Source organism: Thalassophryne amazonica, chromosome 3 (genome assembly GCF_902500255.1).
Source record: "Thalassophryne amazonica chromosome 3, fThaAma1.1, whole genome shotgun sequence".
In the NCBI taxonomy this organism is placed as follows: domain Eukaryota; kingdom Metazoa; phylum Chordata; class Actinopteri; order Batrachoidiformes; family Batrachoididae; genus Thalassophryne; species Thalassophryne amazonica.
In genome coordinates, this window is record NC_047105.1 from 85,354,273 (window position 1) to 85,378,861 (window position 24,589).

At 40.7% G+C, this 24,589-nt stretch overlaps 1 protein-coding gene across 1 annotated transcript; it reads right to left on the reverse strand.

Moving 5' to 3' along the window:
* Positions 1 to 4,259: 4,259 nt before the first annotated feature.
* LOC117507800 (tensin-2-like) lies at positions 4,260 to 24,153 on the reverse strand. The gene is made up of 3 exons (XM_034167599.1): positions 23,875 to 24,153; positions 4,424 to 4,529; positions 4,260 to 4,321 (listed from the first exon to the last, which is right to left on the reverse strand). The coding sequence occupies exons 1-3, from the start codon at positions 23,983 to 23,985 to the stop codon at positions 4,260 to 4,262; spliced, it is 279 nt and encodes a 92-aa protein (XP_034023490.1). The 5' UTR covers positions 23,986 to 24,153.
* Between the last annotated feature and the right edge of the window lie 436 nt (positions 24,154 to 24,589).

Below are 24,589 nucleotides of genomic sequence, written 5' to 3' on the forward strand. Positions count from 1 at the left end.
TAAAATAAAAATCCACTAGGCAGGCTGTGGAGCAGCACGACAACAGTGCTAAAAAATAAAATAAAAATAAAAACGAAAGCGTTAGCAAGCTAGTTAGCTTGCCAACGCTGATGAAGGTTAGCTGATAAAAGTGCTCCGTCGCGATGCTTCGACCGTTAGAGGTCTTCTTTAGGCGTTGGAGCACGGTGAAAAAGTAAAAAAAAGTAAAAAAGTAAAAAAGTCTTGAAAAAGACTGTTAATTCAAAGAACTCAAACAGCTCAGTTCAAACAGCTAACAGATACAGCAGAACACCGCTGTGCTCCGGAACAGGAAGTCCCATAGCATCGTCACCGAAAGCCGTCTGAATAATCCAAATGGTTTCCACCTGGCTGTCACCCAGTTTCTGCCAAAATTTGATGCAGTCGCGCTGCTCCAGTTGTTCCACCATTTTCTTTGCAAAGAAAAAATGACGAGAGACTCCACCCATCCTCACACAAAGGCTGCTTACAAGCAAATGATGCAACTGACAGGCGTAAAAAAAATCACGCATGCGCACGAAGGTTCAAGGTTGGCTCATGCAAGCACACGTGATTCAAATCCATCAGGTTTTGAAAAAAATAAAAAGGTCGGATACTTTTCTAACAGACCTCGTATTGTTCACTTTACTGTGGTGTGGCAGTGTACACTGTACACAAATGTTTTGCATGAAAAATCAGCGTGCAATTGTCTTTTACTGTGTTTCAGAGAGTCTTGCAAATGGATGCTGAAGAAATCCAACATGATATGGGTGTTATGGGCTACGGGGCAATTGCCAAACAGTTTGGTGAAAAAAGATCAACTGTTGGAGCAATTATTAGAAAATGGAAGAAGCTAAACGTGACTGTCAGTCTCCCTCGGACTGGGGCTCCATACAAGATCCCACCTCGTGGCGTATCAGTGATCCTAAGAAAGGTGAGGAATCAGCCCAGAACTGCATGGGAAGAGCTGGTCAATGACCTGAAGAGAGCTGGGACCACTATTTCCAAGGTTACTGTGGGTAATACACTAAGACGTCATGGGTTAAAATCATGCATGGCACCGAAGGTTCCCATGCTTAAATCAGCACACGTCCAGGCCCGTCTTAAGTTTGCCCATGACCATTTGGATGATCCAGAGGAGTCATAGGAGAAAGTTATGCGGTCAGAATGAGACCAAAATAGAACTTTTTGGTCTTAATTCTACTCGCCATGTTTGGAGGAAGAAGAATGCTGAGTACCATCCCAAAAACACCATTCCTACTGTGAAGCATGGGGGTGGAAGCATCATGCTTTGGGGGTGTTTTTCTGCACATGGGACAGGATGACTACACTGTATTAAGGAGAGGATGACTCGGGCCATGTATTGCGAGATTTTGGGGAACAACCTCCTTTCCTCAGTTAGTGGCTCCGTAAGAAGCATATCAAGGTTCTGGAGTGGCCTAGCCAGTCTCCAGACCTAAACCCAATAGAAAATCTTTGGAGGGAGCTCAAACTCCATGTTTCTCAGCGACAACCCAGTAACCTGGCTGATCTAGAGAAGATCTGTGTGGCGGAATGGGCCAAAATCCCTGCTGCAGTGTGTGCAAACCTGGTGAAAAACTACAGGAAACATTTGACCTCTGTAATGGCAAACAAAGGCTACTGTACCAAATATTAACATTGATTTTCACAGGTGTTGAAATACTTATTTTCCTCACTGTATATCATGTCAACTAAATTATACATTAATAATATAACCTTTATTTAACCAGATAAAGTTCATTGAGATTGAAATGTCTTTTACAAGGGTGACCTGGCTAAGAAAGGCAACAACACACGTCATAACAGACAGGATAACATCATCAATAGAACATTAAAAACAAATAAAATACAAACAATATACAGATAAAACAATCAGCTTGGCCATTGTAACAACATATAAGATAAAACAAAATTAAAATTTTGAAACACGGGCACTGTGCAAAAGAACTGCATTTTTGGTCTCTTAAAATAGAGCGAAAGGCATTCAAAGAAATCAACTGAGACAGTTTCAATTCAGATTGGAGGACATTCCAATCACAGGGAGAAGAAAAACTAAAAGCTTTCTTTCCCATTTCAGTGTGAACACGAGGTGCACAAAAGCACAACAGCTTTCAGATCTCCGAAGTAAACTGGATCAATAAATTGGAACCAGCCTAATAAGAGTCTTGTAAACCAGAGTCATCCAATGTTGATATCGCTTTGCATTCAAAGAACGCTTGCCAACAGAACGCATGCGAGCATTGGCATACAGCTCACAGTGGTGGGTGAGGTGGCTACGACCAGTGATAATTAATCCCAAATACTTGTAACTGCTGACTAGTTTGAGAGTTTTACCTCAAGCAGTTATAATTGATGGTATATTCTCCAAGGAAACAGGTGACTTTGAAAAACACAAAAACATTATTTTGGATTTTTCAGCATTCAAGACCAGTTTGAATTTCTCCAGACAGCACTGCACTATATCAAAAGCGGACTGCAAAAATTCAAATGTCTGTGTCACTGACTTTGAACAACAAGAGATCATAGTGTCATCTGCATAAAGATGATAGAAGGCATTTCATAGGTTTGCACATAGATCAGTAGTATAAACTGTGAACAAAATAGGTCTTAAAACTGAACCTTGAGGAACACCTTTTGTGACCTCAAGGAAAGTGGAATTAATACCAGCCATCTGAATGCACTGCATCCTACTTGCCAAATAATCAACAAACCAAGAGACAGCATGTGTGGAGACACCATGGTTGTAAAGAGTTTCGAACAAGATACTGTGATCCACAGTCAAATGTCTTCGAAAGATCAAGAAACAGTGCAACACAAAACCTTTTGGAATCCAGTGCCTCAAACACATCATTTAAAACTTTTAGAATAGTAATAACAGTGCCATGTTGCTTTCTAAAACCTGACTGAAAAGAGTTTAAAATGTTGTTTGATTCTAGGAAGTCCTTCAACTGACCATAGACCACCTTTTCAAATACCTTTGCAAAATGCATACTTTTTAAATAGGTCTGCAATTATTCACATTTGAAGGTTCACCTCCTTTTCACAGTGGGACAACAAAAGCAGATTTCCAAACTTTAGAGAGTTTGTTCGTGCTCAGGCTCAAATTAAAATACACGTAAGAGGCTCAGCAATCAGATCTGCAGCCAACTTAAAAAAAAAGGATCTAAACCATCAGGAATGGTAAATGGACTGCATTTATATAGCGCTTTTCCATCTACATCAGACGCTCAAAGCGCTTTACAAGTTGCATTATTCATTGACACACATTGTTGGTGGTAAACTACTAGTGTAGCCACAGCTGCTCAGGGGCAAACTGACAGACGTGTGGCTGCCATTCTGCGCTTATGGCCCCTCCGACCACTACCTCATTCATACACCGGCAAGGTGGGTTAAGTGTCTTGCTCAAGGACACAACAACAATATGCAGACTTTTGACTGGTTGGGAGCCGGATTTGAAACTCAGACCTTTCAGTCACAACAGCTCGCTCTACCAACATGAGCTACTGACACCTAAACTCATCTGTGAAACATGATGGAGGTTGTGTAATGCCTTGGGTTTGGCTGCACAGCAGAATGAATTCAGCATCCTTCATGAACATTTTTATCTAATAATTTACAGAGAAATACATCCAAATTAATCAGGCAGAATGACAATGATCCAAAGCAGAAGCAAATTGTTTGTGTGCCTGTCACATGTTTAGAAATGATAACTTGCGATGCCCTCTTTCCCACTCATCTCCCTGCCACAGACAATGTCTGCATGCCGTACAGGGCAAAAAGCATCCCAGGCATGGACTTCCTCGACATATGTCACAGTAGTCTAAAAGAAACCATTTCAGTCTGAAATAATGTTTATAGCAGGACAGTTTCCATGTGCACAAACATACAATTATAGGACTTTGAGTATGTTACATAAAATGACAACTATATGTAACTATAAACATGGATTTAACAACAGTTTAGTGCAATGTGACCCCTTTAAAGAGTCTTTCTTCTCTTATTATTAAAAATGCAAAGTTGCTTATCACCACAATGATCGAGTTTTCTCCTTCTGTGACCACCACTAGTCAGATCTCATGACTGCCCCCTACTGTTCACAAAGGCACACCTCCTTTACCATGATGATGAGTTTGAGACCACAGTTCAAAATATACTGTTCCTGCATAAGCGCAAATGCATTACATCATCCAGAAGATGATGCTCCAACAGAGGAGCAGTCTGCTGTGCACTGTGCGGTGGGTTCAGGGAGTGATGATGTAACTTACCTTGGCCTCACAAGTCTTGTGGACTGCAATCTTACATTCTGCAAAGAGCAGTGAGAGTGAAGTTTCAGTGCTCCATGTGTGGTTGAACTTGTCTGTGTTTCCATGTTGGTCAGATGTGTCTCAGTGACACGCAGACTCACCCTTGCAGAAAACCAAGGGGTTGTCACTGTGCAGCTTGCAGACGTCACACACACGTTTCTTTCTGGAGCTCTTCTCTATGAACTTGTGGCCACCCACTTTGGAAAGCTGTAAACACCAAATAATTAGAATTAGAATTAGTGGAGATACAACCACGTGGGAGAAAGTGCTTTACACTACTCTGATGTTTGAAGTTAGCGTTGCTCCAGCTGAGGACCTGATATTAACTGTGCGCCTGTTGCGGACAGAATATGGGAAAAATCTCTTTAGTCCACATACTGCTGAAAAACAAATGCATGGCTACTGAAAAGTCATATGTAAGGAGCTGCAAATGAACTTAAACCATGTTATTTCTGAATTTTAAAATGTTGGCTGCCCCCACGACCCGACTCCGGATAAAGCAGAAGAAAATGGAATGGATGGATGTCTCAGTATGCAAGCTGCTTTGTGGGCCCAGGGTGAAAAAGAATTTCAATTTATTTTCATTTATATAGCACCAAATCACAACAGAGTTGCCTCAAGGCGCTTCACACAGGTAAGGTCTAACCTTACTAACCCCCAGAGCAGCAGTGATAAGGAAAAACTCCCTCTGAAGAAGAAACCTCAAGCAGACCAGACTCAAAGGGGTGACCCTCTGCTTGGGCCATGCTACAGACACAAATTACAGAACAATTTACAAAACGAATATACAGGAAATGCTGTTGGGGCACAGGACAGGAGGGTCTCCAACACAAATACCACACCCATCTCTGGATGGAGCTGCACCTTAAACAGAAACAAAAAACAGAATCAGGCACCAGAAGGACAAGAAATACAGTATAATTCATCATCATTAAACAACAAGAAAAACAGGAAATATGAAGGTGATTGCCGGCCACTAGCCCTAAGCTGTTGGGGAAAGTGTAGTGACACGGACCCACAACAGGGGGCGCAAATGAACGGTCAATAGATGAGCCAATAGGTAACAATTTAATGTTGTGAATGTGCACAACGAATATACAGACAATCTCAGAATCTGATAGCAGTCAATACACAAAGGTGACGTGTGGGCAGGCTCGAGGATAAAAGACGTCTGTCCTGAGAAGAGCCGGAACCACACGATTTCCGCCGCCACCGAACCTGGTGAATACTGGAGCCGCCAAGTCCCGAATTCTCAGGTGATCACCGTCTCCGACTGTCGGATCTGGTACTGCTGGCGAGGAGCACAAACAGTGAGATGTGGGTGTGTGCACACCCAGTAACCAAAACAGTCAGAAGGTGGAAAGTCACCTCCACCCCTAATCACACACTCGTGCAGCTCCTGTTAACCACTTATCTGGTTGGGGTATGAAGCAAAGCCGTCGCTGTTCACACCAAACGCCAATCCAGCAGATAAGGCTCACAACAGGAAAGCAGCTGCAAAAAGAGTTCAGACTATGACACAGTTTTCAGTACAGCAGAGAATTACCTTCACAGGTAGATGATATCTCGGCAGCGAGGTGGAGATGACATCCGGCTTTTATGGAGTGATGAAATGATGGGTGACAGCTGTCATGAGTTGATGTGTGACAGCTGTCACTCCCGGTTGTGTCCGTGGCGGCAGCGCCCTCTCGTGCCTGAAGCCCGCACTTCAGGCAGGGCGCCCTCTGGTGGTGGGCCAGCAGTACCTCTTCTTCTGGCGGCCCACACAACATAAGCTTCACTATTAGACCCAGAATTTAGATAAAGTTGAGGCCGCTGCATGCTCCGTTTCCTAATAAAATTAATTAAAAGCGTAAAAAGCTCGCAGCCGCCGCGACGCTCCGCCACAGGAAAAACACCTCTGTTGAAAGCCTTAAGGACAAGTTGGAACATGCCCAACTGTTAAACAATTTCTCATATACTCACTCCACTGAAAGCCATCAAAAGCCGCCTGGATTTTACAAATGGTTATCAACACGGAGGTGTTTTTCCTGTGCCACCGCACCGCGCCGGCTGCGTTCTGACGCGCGGACCCGTCCGCACGTCTTTCATTAAAAAAATCTCCTTTAACAGTGGATTATCCGGATAAAATGCTGAAACCGACTTCTTCTGAAATGTCTCTGTTCTCTCACGACGTCCTGGATCAATAGAGCCTGAAATGTGGAGGTTTTCAGCTTGAAACAGGCTGACGACGGCGCCTGAGAGCGCTGCACGACGTCCCCCTCCGTGGGAAGTCCTTAAAGCGACACTATCACCTCAAAATCTCTCATCAGCCGTTAAAATTTTCACCGAAAACCAGCTTAATTTTTCGAACCGTGTCCACTTCGATGTGCCTCACAGGTTTAGAAAAAATTTTGATCAAACAAAGCGCCAGTCTCTCAGCAACTTCTCAGACAAAGGAATTCCGACGAGGGGCTGGACGACTCCTCCCACAAGGAGTGCTCACAGGTGAATGACGTCACTGACAGGCGTGGAAAAACTCACGCATGCGCACGAGGGTTCAAGCATGTCTGACGTAAAAACATATGAATGAAATCCATATAGTTTTTGAAAAAAATAAAAAGGACCTATACTTTATTGACAGCCCTCGTACTATGCCAGCATGCCAGCCATACGAAAGGGTAAATAAGTGCATCTTAAGTCTGGACTTGAAAGTCTCCACAGAATCTGACTGTTTTAATTGATGCAGGGAGATCATTCCACAGAACAGGGGCATGATAAGAGAAAGCTGTATGACCCGCAGACTTCTTATTCACCCTAGGGACACCAACTGGAGAGCCCTAATGCTGGACTGCAGTAAACCAGAAAATAGAACATTGCAGTAGTCCAATCTAGAAGAGATAAACGCATGGATCAATGTCTCAGCATCAGCCATAGACAGGATGGGACAAATCTTTGCTATATTTCACAGGTGGAAGAAAGCAGTCCTTGTGATATTTCTAATGTGGAGGTCAAATGACAATGTAAGTTCAAAAATTACCCCAAGGTTCCTCACCTTGTCAGTGTGATGTATGACTGCGTTAACTGGTCAAATTGATGCTGATGTCTCACTGGACCAAGAACCATCATTTCAGTCTTATCAGAGTTTAAAAGTAGGAAGTTTCTAGACATCCATCTTCTCACTGATGCAAGGTAATTTTCTAAGGATTTTATGTGAATGAGATTATCAGCAGTTATCGGCATGTATAACTGAGTATCATCAACATAGCAGTGAAAGGTAATCCCAAAACGCTACAATATGTGCCCAAGAGGTGCTATATAAAGGGAGAAAAGCAGGGGGCCTAAAACAGACCCCTGTGAAACCCCAAATTTCATGTCACTAAGGTTAGAGGTAGTGTTACTGTACAAAACACAGTGAGAACAACTGGTCAAGTATGATGTCAACCATGCAAGGGCACTCTCAGTAATCCAAAAATGATTTTCCAGCCTGTCAAGTAGAATATGATGATCCACAGTATCAAATGCAGCACTGAGATCAAACAGCACAACAACCATAGTGGTGTACGAATCCATTGCAAGCAGATCATTCACCACTTTCGTGAGAGCTGTCTCTGTGGAATGATATTTTCTAAAAGCATACTGCAGTGGCTCAAAGAGATTATTCTCAGTAAGATAGTCCACAAGCTGCCGTGACACCACTTTTTCCAGAATATTAGAGCAAAATGATAGATTTGATATCGGCCAGTAGTTTTTCAATACACTAGGGTCAAGATTAGGTTTCTTAAGTAATGGTTTAATCACTGCAGATTTGAAACATTTAGGAACAGATCCAGAAGTTAAAGAAAGATTAATAATTTCCAGCACAGTCGACCCAAGAGTGGGCCACAGGTCCTTAAACAGTTTTATTGGTATAGGATCAAATTAACAGGTTGTGCTTTTTGTTGATACAAGTTTTGTCAGCATGCCAAGAGAGATACTCTCAAGTTCTATAAATCTAGGTAATACCTCAGTAATGGCGCCCACCTCAGTAGTAGGTTGTAGTGGCTGGATTAAGGCATGCTCGGATATGTTTAACCTAATGTCTTCTCTTTTCTTCTCAAAGTAACCCAGGAAATCTTGTGCTGTAAAAGGAGAGTGAACTACAGGTGGTTGTCCATGAATAGGTGTTGTCATGGTGTCGAGCAATTGAGTTATGCTTGTTTTTGTTGATCAAATCAGAGTAATACGTCCGCTTTGTAGCCAGTAATGCATGCTTATAGTCTAAGATAGCATCATGCCACGCAAGGTGGAATACTTCTAATTTTGAACTACGCCATTTCTGTTCTAGACCTCTAGCCTTATGCTTGAGGTCATGCAGGTAATCACTGAACCAAGGTGACTGTGTTTTGTGGAAGCGTGGTTTTAACAAAGGTGGTGCAATCATGTCGAGTGTAGTTTTGAGCACTGAGTTTAAACTATCCACAAGACTGTCTACTGATTGGGTAAGTGCCAAATGTGAAGCTAAGACATCAGGCAGTCTTGCTCGAGTTCAGTCTTAGTTGAGGAGTTGATGCATCACTGTAGTGATAAGGTTGTTGTTCCACGAAACATGGCAGTGAAACTGTAAACTTAATAAGTGAGTGATCAGAGACCAGTGATGTAAGAGGCATGATGTCAATATTCGTGACAGCAATACCACGTGCGAGAACCAAATCCAGGGTGTTTCTGCTAATGTGCGTGTAGTCCTGAATGCATTGCTGAAATTCTAATTCATCCACATTTTCCATAAATGGCTTGCAGAGGGGATCAGAAGGCTTATTTCTATTAACGGTAAAGTCACCAATGATCAGAATGTTATCTGCACTAGTTGACAAGTTACAGATGAATGCACCAAATTCATCTAAGAATTCAGAATATGGGCCAGGCCCTATATACAGTGACAAAGTAATATGGCTGATTTTTATTCTTCTGACCTTGGCAATACGTGGCATCATGGGCAGAGCGGAGAATCAGATGCTCAAATGAGTTATATTTGTGACCCCAACAGCTAATAAGCTAAACCTAGATTTATAAATAAGAGCAACACCCCCGCCTTGCTTTGCATCACACGGAACGTGACTAAATGTATATGTTGGTGGGCAGGCCTCATTTAAAGGGAGGACAGCTGTAGGTTTAAGCCAGGTTTCAAATAACCCAATTATATCTAAGTGATGATTAATATTTAGATCATTAATCATTAACGATTTTGAGAATAGTGATCTTATGTTAATGGGGGTGGTCCTTGCCCAAAAGCCCTTAGTGATTTTCCAGTCTGGCTGGGTTTTGAACTGAGGATCCTCTGGTCTGAAGCCCAATGCTTAACCACTAGATCATCACCTCCCCATTGTGTTGGTGTACAGAAGCAAATTTTCAAAAACGGTCTCACTGTACAAATACGTATGGACTTGACTGTACTATATTCAACACAATTCTTACTTGAAGGTATCAAACTTTGTCAGCAGGGACTGCTAGCAATGCAATCTCATGGCTGTTTGTGAACGAATCTATTAGCTCATGATACCCTTATGAAATATAGAAGATTTTCATGATGGTATCATGATCTAATTTGAGGCTGACCTGGCTGTTTTGCAGCTCTGCCGTGAGGCGTTAGGGTTAGATGACCCCATCACGATAGTCTACTACATTTTATGAAGGTATCACGATTTAATAGTGTGAGACTGGGCTGGCTAAAGTGTCTCTCCAGATAATAGTTACACTGCACAGTTTTGAGTCTTATGGATCTTTAGACATTCACAAGAGTTCACATCTAAAGTATAAATTGGGCTTTAAAGCTACATAGAAATGGAACATTTCCTCAAACTAAACTACAAACTACAAATCCAGTCCATGAAACAATTCAGTAATTATTCATAAGTCTTCACATTATGCATGACATGTGAGTGTGGTAATGGATGGGGTTGGGGCCGGTGATGAGTGGCTCCACTCCAGTTGGTGCCACACTGAGTCACAGCGGCAGCTGTGTAAACATACGCTACAAAGCAAACAACTTAATTTGGCACAGGTGGGCTCATGCCAACATTTACTGCTTCATTCTCTAAATGTTAAAGACATTAAAAATTCAATAAATCAGATCTTTACTGACATATAAATGTTAAAGTGCAGCTAAATATTATTTTCACTGGTGATTAATCAATAGGCTTTTTCCTTTGAATTTAATATCAAAACACATTTACAAAAATGGTCATCTCCATATCTCAGAAGAAGACATTTGAACATTTACTTAAACATGTTCAGACACTTCTTGAAAGCTGCTCGTCTTTTCTCTAAACTGTGAACACAAAACCCAATTTTCAAGCTACATTCACAAAACCCCAGACTCTTCTTGCAAAACCAAACTTTCACCTCAAAACAGTTCAGTCTGAACTGAACTAAGTTGTCAAATCGTGCCCTAAGTCAATCAAAATTAAAAACACTACTGAGCAGCTTCGAAAAACAGAAAATACAATGCTTAGGACACGAAGCTGCAGAAATAAATGTTTATTGTACACTGTATAGGCTAAATGCATGTTGCAAAAAAAATCCTGTGCATTTACACGTAGCACTTGTAGGGTAAAAAATCAGGTGCATTTAGCACTTGTATACAGTAAACCTACGTAAAAATAAAGTACAAAAATATACATGGAATACTAGGCCTACAAACAGACTAACGCTCCATTACAGTACTACAGTACATTGGCACAGTGATGTTGTCGGCCATTTGGCTGCTCCCATTTCTGTTCGGGGTCGCCATGTCGGATACAGCCAAATCCGCACTGGTATTTGGCACAGGCTTTATGGCAGATGCCTTTCCTGACGCAACTCCAGTGTTACCTGGAGAAATACACACAGCCGCTGGTGTTCCAGAGGTCTTCCATCCAAGTACTAACCAGATCCTGTACTGCTTAGCTTCTGAGATCTGACAGGATCAGGCTGACACAGAGCAGACCAGGATTGGCACAATGATGTACTGAAACATTATTATTATTGAGTATTTATTTCATTCATTTAAAAGAAAAACAGAAACGCAAAATTAACAAAACATTACAAACCATTGAACGAAAAGGAGCAGTTTGGAAGAACAAGTCTTATATATTCTGCCCCTTTTTTACAATACAATCTTGCAAAGCATCATCAATCGACATCATTGCATTTCTATGACTTTGTCACATGTCACAGACTTCTTTCCTAATTTTAACCATTATTTAAAAGACTACATCCCTAATAGATTACATTTTAAACTTCAAACATTCTAAACATTATTAACAGATTACATTTTTTGGCTTTCTTACAGCCCACTGACTTATTTCATAGTTTCATACTTATGAAATACATCAAGTTTTATACATTTTTAAAATAATTTAAGCATCCTTGATTCTTTGATTTCTTTGTTGAGGTTGTTCCATAATTTTACACCATTCACTGCAATACTTTGTTCCTTTATCTTGGTTCTGAATCTTGGTTTTTTAAAGACTTCTGTGCCCTTCAAATTATAACTACTTACTCTTTTTTCAAACATATTTTGAATGTTTATTGGTAAGGTATTGTCATTCGCTTGGTACATTATTTGTAGTAATTTCAAATCAACTAAATCATGAAATTTAAGTACCCTATACTTAATGAACAATGGATTATGAGTAGATGAATCTCTAAATCGACTGTTGCCAATCACTTTTAAACATGTATTTACTTACAGTATACTGTGGTACAGTGTCATACAGTAATTCCTGTCAACATTTACATACTATGTCAGAAAAGGTAATTACTTCTCTAAATCTTGGGACTCTGATGGACACAGTCAATCTACTGATGTTTGGTTGGACCCTTTGTCCGGCCTCCCTCATGCTCATACCGTGGACAACAACATGGTCAATCAGAGTAGCTCTGATTTCATCAGATATGACTGTTCTTTGTCTTCGCTGACCACCTCGACCACCAACTCCTCCTCTCAGATTTCTATCCGTTGTCGTGACTCACAAACCAGTGCTCTCTGAACTGGCTTATATATCTTCCCTCACATCACAGTTTGGAGTTGTTGTGTTCAACCGGTGTCACCAGTGCTTTAACTGTGTTTGACTTTTACCACCTGTGCTCACCATTATGCAACACAGGTGCATCACAATGAAAATGTGTTGGCAAGTTGTGTCTAAAAAGGAGAAAAGTGCTTTTGGTTTTGCCAAAAAAGTGACTGATTCAATCAGTGGGTTCAGGCAACTGAGCATTTGGTTCAAACAACAGGATTTAATGTTTTAGCAATTGAGAAAAACTGAAAATGAAGTTTATAGTGGCTTACAATTTTTGTTTTGCTTTAAAAAAAAAAAATCTTGTTCCAGTGTATTTCTTTCTGGTTTAAAACTTAAAAGGACTAAAAAGCACTGTAGGTACATTTTAAACCCAAAACCTGTTTTTCTCTCATTTTGTGAGATTAAAATATTTATTGTGGGGTTAAGAGACAGAGAAAGCTAAAATAATATTTGATTTAAACCAATGTGTTTAATTTATTTGATAATCCTTTGACCCAATCTACCTGACATGTACTTTGGAAACTTTTTTTTATTTTTTATTATTTAATTCTTTTATTTTCTTCTGCTGCTGCTCCCAAAAAATGGCATTTGTTCGTCAGACAACCAGAAGTTCTCCAATTAACCCTGAATTGCAGCAATTAGGCTTTTACAAGTAATTTGCAGTTTGTACGGTTTAAGGTATTTAGCTTGGTGTATTTAAACTGTGGACCGACTGACATTAATAAAAAGCGAAATAAATCTGTATTGTTGCTTTTATTTTTAAATATTTCACATGAACATAAAGTAGACATTCTGAATGACTTAAACATATTGTTTAATAACATGGAATATGTGCAATCAGAGAAAACTGATTTTAAAAGTTTTTCGGCAAAGTTTATGCAAATTAATGCAACCGTGAAATGAACTGCTATTTACGGGTTTGGCAAATCTCAGTTTAAATCATAGAACAGTCTTGCAGCCAAACCTCAGGACATGTGTGTTGCTCCCATCAAGTGCACACACACACACACAGTCCCACAGGCAGATAAACGTGACTTGTTTCATAACTCACAGGATTACAGAAACCAGCACTCAACTGTCCCAATGTAGGAAATGTTTGTAGAACGTTATGACAACGTGTCTCTGTGACAGCATGTGAAGAACATTAAACCATTAAATGTTTCCTTCAATACACAATGAGGAGGAAGGTGTGTGTGTGTGTGTGTATACACACAGCCTCTGGTGCTTTTTCTCCTGTTAGATTCTATGCTTTACTCTGGTCTTTCAAAAAAAATTAACAAAATTGGGTACTTAAGTATTTTCTGCTTTTTCCATCATCTGTGTTTTCCAAACAGGAGGGGCCTTGAATTTTAATGTATTGCCACATACGCAGGTGCACAACACAGTCAGTGAGTGTGTCCAAAAACATGAACTTTGGGGTCAACCCACTACCTAAACTGTAATGATTTATAAAACAGATACATTCCCAATGAAAACGTATAATTCATTTTTCTTTCTCCAGGTTTGTGTGCTTTGAAAAACGGGTGGAAATTAGTACTGGAAAGTAGTAGAGAAGCTTGAATCTTCGACTGGACTGGGTTGCTTGACGTGAGGACGTTTCGCTTCAAATCGCAGAAGCTTCCTCAGCTAAAATTCTTGCTCTGATAGTCTGACTTCCGTCTTGACTCTTTTGTTTTGTTTTGTGTTATATTCTTCAGCTGCTCCATTCGGTGGCAACTTGGGGTTGCCACAGAAAATGAAAATAATTTTCAAAAATTCATAACTGTCAAAAAAGTCAAATTTCTTTCATATTTGAGAGTGATATGTAAGGTGGCATCCTTTATCACCTGACAAAGTTTGAACCAGATCTGATCCAGATTACAGATTTTGTGGCCATTTAAATTTAACATTGAAAACCCCATTTAATGTATAATTTATATCTTAATCAAACGTGCCACAATCACTCTCATATTTGAAAATGAGGGGCAGACTGGCACTCACTATCACCTGACAAGATTTGATCCGGTGTAGCAGACCGAACAGACCCCCTAAAAATTGGCTCCCCTTGCCTTCACTGAGCATGCATCATTTCGGAACGTCAGCAGCAATTCACCAATTATCGCCTCATTTCTGCTTAAAACTGGACTCCAGTCATCATCTAATTTAGCAACAGATATCTGAAGCTTTGTACAACAATCATTTCTACATAATTTCAGCATTATTTTGTAATAAAGAAGGTGGCGTGATCAGAGCACCGCAGCAGCACATCTGAGTCTGACTCTATGAGTCTGACTGTCTTCACATCTTTTTAAATAGACAACAATAAGTGGAAATAAGTGTTAGGGTTAGGGTCATGCATGTATTTTTAACGTATTTACAATTATATTATGTACTCGCAATGAATGTGTAACACTCACGCTTTGCAGAAACGCTTTTAATATACAGATAATCGGCATATGAATGAGGTACGTTCAAACATTTTCAAGCTGTGTAACAATTCATTTAATTTTGCCGAGTTTCATCATCATCCTCACGATGACATGTCTTAATGCAGCCCGTAGTGGTCCCAGTGGTAATAGAGCTATTGGGGCTATACCACACACACTCTGGAGAAAGGCTCCAGCAGATTCCAGGTGCAATGTCTGAGTTGAGGTGCATGTCCAGAAGTGTGCCAAGGAACTGCTAAGACACTGTGCAGAACCCACAGACTCCCAGACCTCTGATGGTGGAGCTTGAAGGGGCAGAAAATCAAGATGAAGCTTCATCAGAGACACAAGCAGACCAGTTCTTGCAGAATGAGGGAAAATGCAGCTGACATTTTTAAAGGAGGTCTACAAACTTCTGTCTGAATGTGCACCGTGTCACGTCTGCCAGATTGTGTTGAGGAGAAAAAAAAAAAAAAAAAAAAAAAAAAAAAAAAAAACAGGACCAGAGCTCGACATACAGTCAAAGGCGCCCCCTGATGGTCAAACTATAACAGTGCACCTGAGGACAGAAACTTGATTCTACAGTTGGGTTCTGAAAGATTATGTTGTTAAATTCTATTCTTGAGTCTAAAATTATCTTTAAACCCTCTCCATCATTCTAACTAACCTTTCATATAAATACTCGTATTGTTCTGAATATGGAAGATGTATTACAAGTGTTGTTGCAAATTTTTACGACATATTCCAGTAAATGACACTAATCATTGTTTAATCTACATACATTGCATCCTCAGAAATCCTGTATTTCCTTAAAATAGTCTGTAAATCATCTCTTAGTGCGAGTGTTTAAATATATTTTGTGCCTATTATATGCTTGTTTAAATCTCTGACTTGATTAAGGTGTTAGAATTCAACTTAACCCACAGGTGAGTTTTTGAACATGTGAAGGTGCTGACACATTCCATGAACTCACTCACTCATCTTCAGCCACCTACTCCAATTAAAGGTCATGGGGAGCTGGACCCTATCCCAGCAGTCATAGGGCGTGAGGCGCGGTCCACCCTGGACAGGATGCTAGTCTGTCGCGGGGCCACATATAGACAAACAAACACGTTCACACCTATGGTCAATTTTAAGTTTCCAATCCACCAAGCCTGTGTGTCTTTAGATGTGGGAGGAAGCCGGAGCACCCAGAGGGAATCCACGCAAACACGGGGAGAACATGCAAACTCCACACAGAAAGGCCACAGGTGGGAATCGATTCCATGACCTTCTTCCTGTGAGGCAACAGTGCTAACCACCAAGTCACCCGTTCCATGGACTAAAGTCACTAAATTGTATGTGAACATTTTATCTGGGGAAATCTCCAACAAAACCGAATTGTCAGATTCATGTGTCAAGTCCCATATGGGCAAAATTTATTCATAATGTATAATTTTATGATTTAATTATAATTAAATGGACAGATTCACAGGAAAAAAAGACCAGCAAACATCAGCCAAATAGACAAAAAGATTCATATCGCTCTTCAGTTATTAGTATTATTACCTCCGCCAAGGAGGTTATGTTTTCGGTCGCATCCATTTGTTTGCTGGTTGGTTGGTTGGTTGGTTGGTTCGTGGCAGGATTACTCAAAAAATCCTCAATGGATTTCAATGAAATTTTTACCAGGGGTGTATCTTGGCCTAACCTAGAAGTCATTAAATTTTGGCAATGATCCGGAACACGATCCGGATCATTGCAGGATAGGCAATTTCAACATTTTTGCATCTAACTTCATGAAGACGGGTCACAAAAACTGAACAAAAATTAAGTTACGACACAACAATAATTTAGCATTTGTTTCTCCTCACTGAATAAACTTATTAGAAAATAAAAAAACTTGTGTAGTTCATGCAGTTTTTCTTTATAAATACATTTGCTGAAGATCTAAGGGTTTAACCACTGAATCTGAAACATGATGGGTAAATGCGTGAAACAATGTGGAATAAGTCTCTTTGCCAAAGGGTATTCCATGTGACGTCAGTGACCCTATGGCCTTGACGGAGGTTTGCGCTCTCCCAGTGCTTCTAGTTACTACTACTACAAGTACACATAAATTTTACCACCTTGTATCTCTAAAAATACTGAACAGATCTGCTCGCAACTGATACCCAAAAGAAGGAAGTACTGAAGCGCAAAAAAAAAAAAAAAAAAAAAAAAAAAATCATATGATCATGACCTATCTTTGGGCAGTTTTGAGGTCAAGAGCGCTCTGGAGCAGGTTTTCATCCAGGATGTCTCTGTACATTGCTGCATTCATCGTTCCCTCAAGCCTGACTAGTCTCCACGTTCCTGCCACTGAAAAACATCCCCACAGCATGATGCTGCCACCACAATGCTTCACTGTAGGGATGGTGCCTAGTTTCCTTCAAACCATTCTCACGAGCGCCACTAGCTTAACTTAAGACAAGCTAAACGTGGACGCTCTCATGGCCGAACAACTGTCCAGTTTCTGAGTATTCTGTGTTAGTACGCACCTGCGGCCAACGTGCTTGATGAATTCATGCGCAAAAAGTAGTTCCCAGATAATTGTGATATATTCCTGTGAGATAATGAGTATATCTCATTTAAATCAATTCTAAAATTTACCAGTGATAAAATTCTAAAGATAACTGAAGTTTTCAGAGTGGCCGTAATAAATATTTAAGAAATTTAAAGTTAATGAGCAACTTCACCTGTTATTGCTCAAGCACACTGTAAACATCGACACGATGGAGTTTTATGCGGAAGAGTTCAGAAAGATATGATTGGAATAGTTTGATTTACATTTACAGTTGGCGATGAAAGACTTGGGTGTTAACTTCATGTTAAAGTCCGAACAAGAAGCTGCACTGAAAGAGATATATCTGGGAAGAGACATTCATAATCCTGTCTACAGACAATTCCTTTGACTTCATGCTTGGTTTGTGCTCTGAGATGCACTGTCAGCTGTGGGACCTTATATGTAGACAGGTGTGTGTCTTTCCAAATCATGTCCAACTGAATTTACTCCAGGTGGACTCCAATTAAGCTGTAGAAACATCTCAAGGATGATCAGTGGAAACAGGAGGCACCTGAGCTCAATTTTGAGCTTCATGGCAAAGGCTCTGAATACATATATACATGTGAGTCTTAGTTTTTTTTATTTGCAATAAATTTGCAAAAATCTCAGTTAAACAACAACAACAAAAAAAACCCAAAACTTTTTCACATTGTCATTATGGTGTATTGTGTGAATTTTGAGGCGAAAGAATTCATTTCATCCATTTTGGAATAAGGCTGTCACATAAAATGTGGAAAAAGTGAAGTGCTGTGAATATTTTCCGGATGCACCGTAGGTTCATGTTTGTTCCTGACCCACTTATGTACATATGACTCCAGTACAGAATCAGCAGTGAAGAGAGAGGCGGCCACGGCTGCCAGCAGCGCTGCAGTATTAAAACACTCCACCCTATCCAGACTTCTGCAGCCCAAAAGTCGATGTCACTCTGCAAGCATTTCTGACCGCCGCGGAGCCCCGAGAGCATTTCCACTTCTCACACACAGATAGAAGAGCGTCAGGCATATCCACTGAAGCATAATGGATTTCTTTGACTGTGGCTGCACGAGCGTTTTTTGTTCATAGCCACCCGTTTTTTGAAATGGAAAATGAAGAACAATAGGAATCCAGTTGCTCCTTCACAACATGTGTTTGTTTATACAGGAACTTTAATTATGTTGCATGACCTCATTCAGGTTTTCCAACTGTTTGTTGGCTTGAGTTAAGTGTGAAAGTGTCATCACACAAAACATCTCCCTTCTGCATTAAGACACGGTTGGTTGAAAGATAGGTGCATGGGATTCCAGATTTTTAAGTTGTTTGAGTCTACTTTAGATGAAAACAGGCATTTTCACTTATGTTCAAGCTAAATGACTTTGATCAAACTGTAATTTAAGACCAACATCTATGCGGTTTCCATGGTTATTATGATAAAAGCAAGGAGCAATTTTGTTGGAAGTTAAAGGCCAAAACAGGTATTTCTTGTCATTTTAAATCCAAAAATCTGCTGTGTAGCCTCGGTGGTTACTGAGATACGACTAAAGCACAAAACGTGAACTATAACAAGTAATTTAAGCCTAAAACCTACTAAAACCAGCTAAAAAAAAGGCTGTGGTCAAAAGTCAAAACAGGTGGTTCCATTCATTCTAAACTTAAGCTGGTACTTCATTAATTTAAGCCCAAAAAGTGCTCTGTAGCCTTTGTGGTTCAGAGCTACAATAATAAACCTTTTATGAGGTTGGTTCAAAAGTCAAAACCGCAATCTCTAGCCATTTTCAAAAAAATATTCAGTTGGATGTTCCATGGCTGTGTAGCCTCAGTGATTAATGAGGTACAGCCATTTCATTAGGATCAAATGTAAAAATATTTCTGGTCATTTTCAGTAAAAAAGTGTTTTGTTGGCTCACATATTAACTTGGATTTCTTCAGTAATTTAAGCCCAAACTTCATTCTGTCAGTGGTTACTAAGATACGGTGGAGGGTGATTTAATTGGGGTTAAATGTCAAAACAGACCTTTCCTCTCATTTTAGGGAACACAGTTCAGTTATCACAATGAAAATTGGGGTTACTGAGTAATTGACATGCAAAAATACTGCTGCTGTCACAACTGAGAAGTGGTGTAATTGTTTTGTTGCTTTTGACCATTACCATGATACTGCCATTATTGTTGTTCTTCCTTCAGAGTCAAAGACGACCACAATGTCAGTGTAAAATGGATCTGTAACAATGGGTTCAGAGGTGACTGGTGAGGCTAATACGGTCCCAGAAAGCTCACTCACGTGGAACACGTAGCAGGCGCTACAGTGAAGGTAGCTCCAGCCTCACCACGTAAAGGTAATGTATTGCCATGGTTCCCAAAAAAGTTCCATTTGAGGAAATACAAACTTTAAACTAGCAAAAATTGTTGATGCAATCCTGACATTCCACCTGTCTAATCATTGGTGAATGTTGAGTATTTTTTGTCTTTCTGATGCCTGATTGTTTTTTCTCTGTGTTTAAGGTGCAGCTGCATCCAGAGATGGGAGTTGTATTCGTGTTGGCGATCCTCCTGTCCTGTGCACCAATAGCATTTCTTGTATGGGTGATTCTTTAACTACGGGCACTATTGGCCTTGTAAATGTAATTTCCACCACACCATTGCCTTACAATATAAAGCGCCTTGGGGCAACTGTTTGTTGTGATTTAGCGCTATATACATGTGCTCTGATGTCACTGTTTATCTCCATAGAAACTACCCAAACAATCTTTCATACAAACTGTTTAAAGGGACATTACAGTGTTGTGGTGGAAATTACGGCAATAGTGTGGGACAACTACATTTTGTTTAAAAAAAATCACAACAGTTGTATGACATTGAATACCCCAATTATGTTTTGATTATTTTTACTGATATTTTATTGAGATATTTTAAAACATTAGAAAAAATGTTTTTTTTACCATTCATTTTTATCATTGAAGATCAAAAGTCTGGGTGTAGGACATGCACAAAACAGCAATATTTGCATATAATGATGCTGAAAAAAGGTGAAAAAGTCATCATAGACTACTAGAACAAATTTCTTAACACACTTTCATTGTAAAGATAACTATAAAAGTGTGAAATTTCCCCTTTTTTCTGTTTTTCATACAATATGATCAAAGGACATAATAAGTGCCCGTAGTCTAAGAATCACCCGTATATTTGTCCATGAATTGTTCTGTAATTTGTGTCTGTAGCATGGCCCAAGAAGAGGGTCACCCCTTTGAGTCTGGTCTGCTTGAGGTTTCTTCCTCAGAGGGAGTTTGTCCTTACTACTGTTGCTCTGGGGGTTGGTAAGATTAGACCTTGCCTGTGTGAAGCGCTTTGAGGCAACTCTGTTGTGATTTGGCACTATATAAATGAAAATAAATTGAAATTGAATTGACAGGTGGAATACAATGCACCAATGGCAGCACATGATAGGCCATTATTTTCAGTTGCGCGCCTGTCCATGTGCAAACACAATAACTTCCAAGAGGTTTGATCTTATTAGGACTAGATTTTGTGAAATGATTGAGGATTGGTCAAGTACAAGTCAACGCCATGGGGCAAGGTGAAGATATTTGCCCAATGGCAAAATATAGGGGATATTTAGAATGGCTGCTTCAAAGAACTGGATTGGTTACAGACACTATGACTGTTACAGTTTTTGCCAACTGCTTACACCCAAAAGCGAATGCTTAGACTAAAACTTCAAATCCAGAACTTCTTGTAACAATAGTTAAAACACTGACAATACCTTAAAGACATTTTCTGCTCTGCACTTTGCAATTCTTCAACCCAGTTGTTGCAGAACATTACACACAGTTTCCTACAATAGACACTGAACTCAAAGATAAAATGCCTTGTTATCATTGGGAAAACACTTAATAAAAATGTTAAACACATCTGGTAATTGGAAACACATGCATATATCTGAAAACAGAGAAAACTCACCACCAATCAGTCTGACATTTGGCACTACAAACAGAGCTCAGGTAAGACATTTAGTCAAATCTGTTCTCATGGAGGTGATAAGGTCCAGAGAAATAGGCAGAGGAAGACAAAGGCAAAGAGAGATGTGCGGACAAGGACAAACACAAAGAAGACCAAGAAGGAAAAAAGTTTCAGATGAAATTCAAGCAACTTTGGTGGACCATGTGATGAACCACGGTCCCACAGTAAGGGAAGCTGGACAAAAAGTCCATCCAAACGTCAAGTGCAATATCATTCTGTATGTAAACACTTGTTTTCATTGTTTTGATTTCACTTACTCATTCATTCACCTTCAACTGCTTATTCGGGGTTAGGTCGCGGGGGCAACAGCTCTATCGGGGGACCCTGCTTTGTGTTTTGAATTTTAACTGTACAGTACTCTATCTTTCTTTAGGTATTTGTAAGAAATTTCTATTTCTTTAAAAAAAAAAAAAAAAAAAGCCATGTGAAGTCAAAGCAGAGCCAGACAGCAGAACAACATTCTACAAGGCTGCTGTGAAAATTTTACACAGATGTAAAATCAGTAGGATGCTGTTGTATTTTAGGGTTTTATATTACTACTTTATTTGCAGTTACCCAATCTTATTTAGACATATTTGATGTTTATTTTTTAGGTCCCCCTGAATACACTGCCAGGTTACAAAGGAGCTGGAGCTGGAAATATGTTGGTCAGCGAACCTCAGAAAATTCAAGCAAAAACGGTGTGCCCCTATGGTGGTACGTTTATCTATACCTGTATTCGCTCTACTCTTCTCTGTCTTGTTTTTCTATTGTGACTCCTCCCATTTGCTCCCCTCAGGTTGCAAATTCACGATCTCCGGCATGGGAGGCAGACGCTCTGACCATTTGGCTAAAACCTGGTGTAGCAGACTGAACGGTCCGTCCCTAAAAATTGTCCACCTTTTGCATCTGTGCACGCGTCATTTCAGACCACAGCAGCACGTCTGAAAGTCTCTTCACCCAAACAAAGCAATCAGATGGATTAATGGGATTATTAACCATCAGATGATAACGGTAAAACCTCTTAAATCATTCTAAAGTCAGTTTTAAGTAGAAACTAGGCCGCTTTAAGCAGAAACGAGGTGAAATTTCGCGACTCTTTGAATTGACCGACGTGCAGTGAACACATTAGCTAACAGCTCGATTAGCTGTGGCACTCTGATCGCCTCCGCCGCCTTTTGTGATGAAATAATGCTGAATTTATGCGGAAATGATTGTCGTACTAAAGCTTCAGATATCTGTTGCTGAGGTAGATAATGAGCGGAGTGCAGTTTGAAACAGAAATGAGGTGTTAATCTGTGAATCGCACCATCGGGGGGACGTTTTTTTAGGGGACCATTCGGTCTGCGACACCAGGCTCTGGCCTGAGTATCCTTTGGCTGCCAGGGGTGTGAAGCCTATTGACTACCACATGCACAGCGCCTCCTGCTGGCATCTGTCACACTTGCAGTAAGGAGAATTACAGCGTACTAATTCTTGTTTGGTTGTGATGATTATTATTATTTGTCCTTCAATATTGTCTACGTAACTTTTCCTGCAGGTACAAATATCTAACTCATCACACAGTATTATGCACACAGTATTGTGCATTTTAACAGGAAAACACACACTCTTGCACACACCTCCTTGGCACTGCACGTCACCTGTTTGTTTTTTGTTTTTTTCTGATGACACCATGAAGAGCAGGAACCATAACTCCTAGAGACACAGACACACACACATTCTCGTCAGGAAGGGACAGGAGCAGGTGGTGAGCCAGGGGTGTTCACTTCTGACGGGCTATTTATAACAGCGCTGTTGGGCCGTCAGCGTTAAACTGCCATGAAAATCCTGAAAATAGGTGCACAAGTACAAGACAGAAGTCGGGCCTGCAGTGAGCACTTTGTAGATATGACACGTTTCTTTCCTCCCACACTGTAGTCCACCCATTCAGCAGGGATGATGTTATCACAGTTTGGCACGCTCTGAAATACACACACACACACACCCCGAGTTGGGCTTTGGGGGATTTGAAGCTACACTTGATTCAGACTGTGTTCCATCAACTCTCTCTCACACACTCTCACACACACACACACTTCACAAGAACATCTAAGGCAACATCACACCAATCTGATCTTCTCCCGACACACCACATGCTGCAGCGTGATTTACTTCACATGTGCGTGAACATACACACACACACATTCTGGCTCCAAAACACAACAGGCCCCTCTTTATCCTCAGCTCCATAAACGTGTTTCGCAGTGTGATATGTTCCTAAATCTGTGCATGTGTGCCGCTCTTAAACCAGAGTCAGCAGACAGGCAGACGGCCCGCTCAACCCAGACGGTAACTTATACCGCTTCCTCTTGAACTTTGACCTCTGAGGGACATGATTAACAGCTATCAAGTGATCAAGCTCATCTTCTGCTGCTCTGAATCTGTTTACTGCACTTTAATTTGCTCAGAGGCGCAATAAAGTAAAAAATCTCTTACATCTTGTTGCAGGGCCAAACACATTTTGAGTGGATCAACTCAGAATCGCTGACATTCTTTCTATTCTTTGGGGGTGCAGCTTCGCACTCCTCTTACCTCTGTGAGTTGTAGGATCTCCGGATGCACCTCCAGCTCTGTCTTCACGGGGATTCCTCCCGCATTAGTACCCGCTGTGTGCTTCTTCATCGTACCCTGAATGCACCCCATTACTCCACGTCTATCTCTTGTCTCCAGATTATCCTGCCCTTTCTTCTCCTCCTCTTCAGTGCTTCGAGTCTGCAGGTCCTACTGATGTTTCTTCACAGTTCAACATTGTCTTCTCTGCTGATTCCTCACTTCCACATCTCCCCTGCCCTGAAAACGACCCCGCTCTCCCCCGCCTTCTTACAACCCTCCAATTGTGACCCACCACCTCCTTTCCCCTTTGCGTCGTCTTCTCTCACTGCATTGCTTCAGATCCTCAAATATCTCACGTGCTGCTATCCTGCTCCATACTTAGAGGTCCTCCCTCTCGTGCTCTCGCTCAGTGTTCCTTCACTCCATCAGGCTCCCCTCTCTCTCCACAGGGGAGAAGGGGGCAGCTGTTTTGGCTCGTTGATGTCAGGCCCTTCCCCTTTCCTTGGCTCCACTTCAGCCCCTCTTCCTCATGGAGATGGAGCCTCTTACACACGTCATCCCTCTGAACTCCGCCGTTACACAAGAACATACTGATGGCCTCGTTTGTTGGTTCCATCAAATGTAAAGGGGTCATGTTGTGCAAAAATCACTTTTTGCTCATCTTTTATAGTCAGATAGGTTCAGGTTCAACAGC

Bases quoted from the DNA above. Each gene is read 5' to 3' on its own strand.
- LOC117507800 (XM_034167599.1), bottom strand. From the start codon at position 23,985: ATGGGGTGCATTCAGGGTACGATGAAGAAGCACACAGCGGGTACTAAT. The intron at 4,530-23,874 runs GTAAGAGGAGTG...TGGTGTTTACAG, and splicing joins AGATCCTACAACTCACAGAG to CTTTCCAAAGTGGGTGGCCA. The intron at 4,322-4,423 runs GTGAGTCTGCGT...TGCTCTTTGCAG, and splicing joins CCCCTTGGTTTTCTGCAAGG to AATGTAAGATTGCAGTCCAC.